This window comes from Mesoplodon densirostris, chromosome 4 (genome assembly GCF_025265405.1).
Source record: "Mesoplodon densirostris isolate mMesDen1 chromosome 4, mMesDen1 primary haplotype, whole genome shotgun sequence".
In the NCBI taxonomy this organism is placed as follows: domain Eukaryota; kingdom Metazoa; phylum Chordata; class Mammalia; order Artiodactyla; family Ziphiidae; genus Mesoplodon; species Mesoplodon densirostris.
In genome coordinates, this window is record NC_082664.1 from 150,015,588 (window position 1) to 150,019,864 (window position 4,277).

General features: G+C 55.2%; 1 protein-coding gene across 1 annotated transcript; it reads left to right on the forward strand.

Annotated features, from left to right (window-relative positions):
* Window positions 1-262: 262 nt before the first annotated feature.
* On the forward strand, window positions 263-3,556 carry MEX3B (mex-3 RNA binding family member B). The gene is made up of 2 exons (XM_060095355.1): window positions 263-542; window positions 1,374-3,556. Exons 1-2 carry the CDS (start codon window positions 263-265, stop codon window positions 2,819-2,821), a joined length of 1,728 nt encoding a protein of 575 aa, XP_059951338.1. The 3' UTR covers window positions 2,822-3,556.
* Window positions 3,557-4,277: the final 721 nt, after the last annotated feature.

The window sequence follows — 4,277 nt, forward strand, 5'->3', positions numbered from 1 at the left end:
CGGCCGCCGCTCGAGCTCTGCCCCCACCCCACCCGCCAGCAGATCTGGGGTGGGGACCCAGGCGGGGGCTCCCGCAGCCACTGCCCGGCGTGGACCACAAGGAGCGACCCACTCTTCCCGGCGCCGAGAAAGGAGCAACGGAGCCCTCTGCAGCCGGCCGGCCTCTCCGCCCCTGACCACTCGCTTCCCGGCTGCCTTTGTGGCCGCAGTTTCTCGCCGCCGAGCAGAGGGCCGGCGGGGGCGCGGTGCGCACGGCCGAGCGATGCCCAGCTCGCTGTTTGCAGAGCTGGAGCGCAACGGCAGCGGCGGCGGCGGGGGAGGCGGCGGCGGGGGAGGCGGCGGCGGCGGCAGCAGCGGGGGAGAGACCCTGGATGACCAAAGAGCCCTGCAGCTCGCGCTCGACCAGCTCTCCCTGCTGGGGCTGGACAGTGACGAGGGCGCGTCTCTGTACGACAGCGAGCCGAGGAAGAAGAGCGTGAACATGACCGAGTGCGTGCCGGTGCCCAGTTCCGAGCATGTCGCCGAGATCGTGGGGCGGCAAGGTGGGTCCGGCAGGGATGGGCAGCTGGAGGTGAGAGGGTTTCGGGCCACCGCCCCGCGGGGAAGGCGGGAGAGGAATCGAGATCCGCGGCGCCGGGGAGCCTTGGGGAGGGAGGAAGAGCCGCGCGAAGGGCCGGCGCCCCAGACAAAGAAAGTGCAGGCAGGCTGTCTCCCAGAGCCGCGCCGCGGCCACGGCGGGATGCACTTTCTCCTGCGAAAATCACTGCCTTCTCCCTAGCGCCCCCCACCCTGCCCACCCCGGGAAATAGAATTTAAATATAAGATGCTTGGGGGAGGGGGCCTTTGATCGGTCCTTTGGGAGGGGGGAGGAGGAGGAGTGAGCATCGGATGGGAGGAGGATTCTGGATTTCTGCAAAGCGGAATGGAGCCCAGAGGAGGAACAATGGGTCCCGGGACTGCCCCCCATTCCCACCAGTACCCCCCGCGCTAGAGGATCTCGGCCTTCGGTAACCTTCCCCGAACCCCTTTGCCTCGTCTTCGGGGCGGACGGCGGCGCGTCCCGCTGGATCCCAGCGGCATCTCCCCAGCTGACTTTTTCTGGGATTCTCGGGTTTGGCTCGGGACGACTGCAGTCACTGGGGGAGGGCTGGGCAGCCAACAGACTGTTCCTCGAGCGCCTCGCGGGTGGAACCCGCTTTCCAGCCCGTGGAGCGGCCCAGGGTCTGTGAGGGAGCCGCCCCCTTTCCGCCCATCGCGCGTTCTGCCTTCCCGCTGCCCCGTACGCGGGCAGTCCCAGATCCCCGCGGTTACCCCGGGGTAATGGGCGTGTCTGTCTCTCTCTCCCACTCCCTCCCCTGCACTCTGGCTCCCAGGTTGTAAAATCAAAGCACTGCGGGCGAAGACCAACACTTATATCAAGACCCCGGTTCGTGGGGAGGAGCCTGTCTTTGTTGTGACGGGCAGGAAGGAGGATGTGGCCATGGCTCGGAGGGAGATCATCTCTGCCGCCGAGCACTTCTCCATGATCCGCGCCTCGCGGAATAAGAACACGGCGCTCAACGGCGCAGTGCCTGGGCCGCCTAACCTGCCGGGGCAGACCACCATCCAGGTGCGGGTGCCCTACCGCGTGGTGGGGCTCGTGGTGGGGCCCAAGGGCGCCACGATTAAGCGCATCCAGCAGCAGACGCACACGTACATCGTGACGCCCAGCCGCGACAAGGAGCCGGTGTTCGAGGTGACCGGCATGCCTGAGAACGTGGACCGAGCTCGCGAGGAGATCGAGGCGCACATCGCCCTGCGCACTGGCGGCATCATTGAGCTCACAGATGAGAACGACTTCCACGCCAATGGCACGGATGTGGGCTTTGATCTGCATCATGGGTCCGGCGGGTCCGGCCCAGGCAGCCTCTGGAGCAAGCCCACCCCCAGCATCACGCCCACTCCGGGCCGCAAGCCCTTCTCTAGTTATCGCAACGACAGCTCCAGCTCGCTTGGCAGCGCCTCCACAGACTCTTACTTCGGCGGGGGGACCAGCGGCAGTGCAGCTGCCACCCCGCGCCTGGCGGACTATAGTCCCCCCAGCCCCGCGCTCAGCTTTGCTCACAATGGAAACAACAACAATGGTAATGGATACACCTACACGGCGGGGGAAGCTTCTGTGCCTTCCCCTGACGGCTGTCCTGAGCTACAGCCCACCTTCGACCCGGCTCCCGCCCCACCGCCTGGGGCTCCACTTCTCTGGGCCCAGTTTGAGAGGTCCCCGGGAGGCGGACCTGCAGCTCCCGTGTCCTCTTCCTGTTCTTCCTCTGCATCTTCGTCTGCTTCGTCTTCCTCTGTGGTCTTTCCCGGGGGCGGCGCCAGCGCGCCCTCCAACGCCAACCTGGGGCTGTTGGTGCACCGCCGGCTGCACCCGGGCACCAGCTGCCCCCGTTTGTCCCCGCCCTTGCACATGGCTCCTGGGGCGGGCGAGCACCACCTGGCTCGCCGGGTGCGCAGCGACCCGGGTGGAGGGGGCCTGGCCTACGCCGCCTATGCCAACGGCCTGGGGGCGCAGCTGCCGGGCCTGCAGCCGTCGGACACATCCGGCTCCTCGTCCTCGTCCAGCTCCTCCTCCAGCTCTTCATCCTCCTCCTCTGGGTTGCGGCGTAAGGGCAGCCGTGACTGCTCCGTGTGCTTTGAGAGCGAAGTAATCGCCGCACTGGTGCCCTGCGGCCACAACCTCTTTTGCATGGAGTGCGCCAACCGCATCTGTGAGAAGAGTGAGCCTGAATGCCCGGTCTGCCACACCGCGGTCACTCAGGCCATCCGCATCTTTTCTTGAAGGCGGCGCGCACCACGCGGGGGATGGAGAACCCGCTTCCCTCCATCCTCACTCTCCAGCGCCTCTTTGCCTACTTGGTGCCCCACCTTATCCTCCCCGCCTCCCTGCTCACACTCTGAGATCCGAAGAGGAGCTTGGAAAGCTGTAGTATCCGCTCATTTTTTAAATTTCAATTTTTAAACAAAGGAACTTGCCAGGATATCTGCATCAAGAGTACTGTAGCCTGGGAAACCTCCGAACCACCTTAAATGCATGCTCTATAAATAATAGGAACGGCGACATTCTAGTAATGATAGTTTTTACACTGTACTTAATAGGAAGCTTCCAAAAGAAGAAAACCCCACAAGTTTTCCATTTTCTTAAAGTAGGAAAAAATGAACAATAATTATTATGATGAAGATGATAATAATAGTGCTATGGGATGTGTGGACTGTTTTAGTGTGTTCCCCTTTGTGGCTGGGTTCCTACGATGCTTATTATAGAACACAGTGGATCCTTTTTGAATGTTCGTGGAAGGGCCAGGAGTTCCTGTGAAACCAGGATACTGCAGCTTTATTAAAGTTAAAGAAACTGTAACATATCTCTTATATATTAAAAAACGTTTAAAAGTTTTAAAGAGAAATTGCATTAATACAGATTGAAGTATTTTATTCTTTTTTGACTTGAAAAATTATATTTCATATTGCAAAGATGTTTACAAGTATTTTAATTTAAGTTCAGTGAACTTTTTTGTAGCTGGGTTAAATCTTTTTATTTTAGTATGGCCTTATGGCAAAGAACACTGTATTATTTTAATAATCACACAATTGTGACGGAATTACAAACCATAAAATGTGTAATGTTTTGAACAGTATTCTGTTGGGATGGAGATTTTATAGGTTCAGACAAATCTTCTAGATCTGCTTCACCCAGCATATTTTCTATTCAGTGATATAAAGCATATTTTATTCTATATTATTACAAAAAACGGAAATGTATAAACATGTCAAAAGGAACTGTTGATGCTTTCTAACATTTGTATAAATAGAATTCAGTGCAAGTTACAAAAATTCTGTTGCACCACTATAGTTTTAGTATTTCTATTTTAATACATTTGTTTACCACTTGTTTATGTATATGTAGGTGATGTTACTTGAGCTTAAATGTACTTTACTGAGCAAAGTTTAAAAAAACAAAGTATATTTTATTTTATGATAAAGGGCCTTTAACCTCATGGTCAAATACTAATATTATATTTGCTGAGACAAGATTTGAAATTGTATCAAGAGTTTTATTTTTCTGACATTTAAAGTTCTACATAATAAAGGTAAAACTTAAGTAATGGTGCTACTTCATTTTTTAAGTATTTCTATATAAATAAAATATTGAAGAAAATCTATCTTGTGTGGTAACTTGATTTTTTTTGTTTTTTTTTTTAAGCTTCTTGGAGTCTACCTTTATAAGGAATCACTCTTAA

Excerpts from the sequence above, each read along its gene's own strand:
- MEX3B (XM_060095355.1), top strand. The coding sequence starts at position 263 with ATGCCCAGCTCGCTGTTTGCAGAGCTGGAGCGCAACGGCAGCGGCGGC. Across the intron at positions 543-1,373 it reads CGAGATCGTGGGGCGGCAAG|GTTGTAAAATCAAAGCACTG; the intron begins GTGGGTCCGGCA and ends TCTGGCTCCCAG.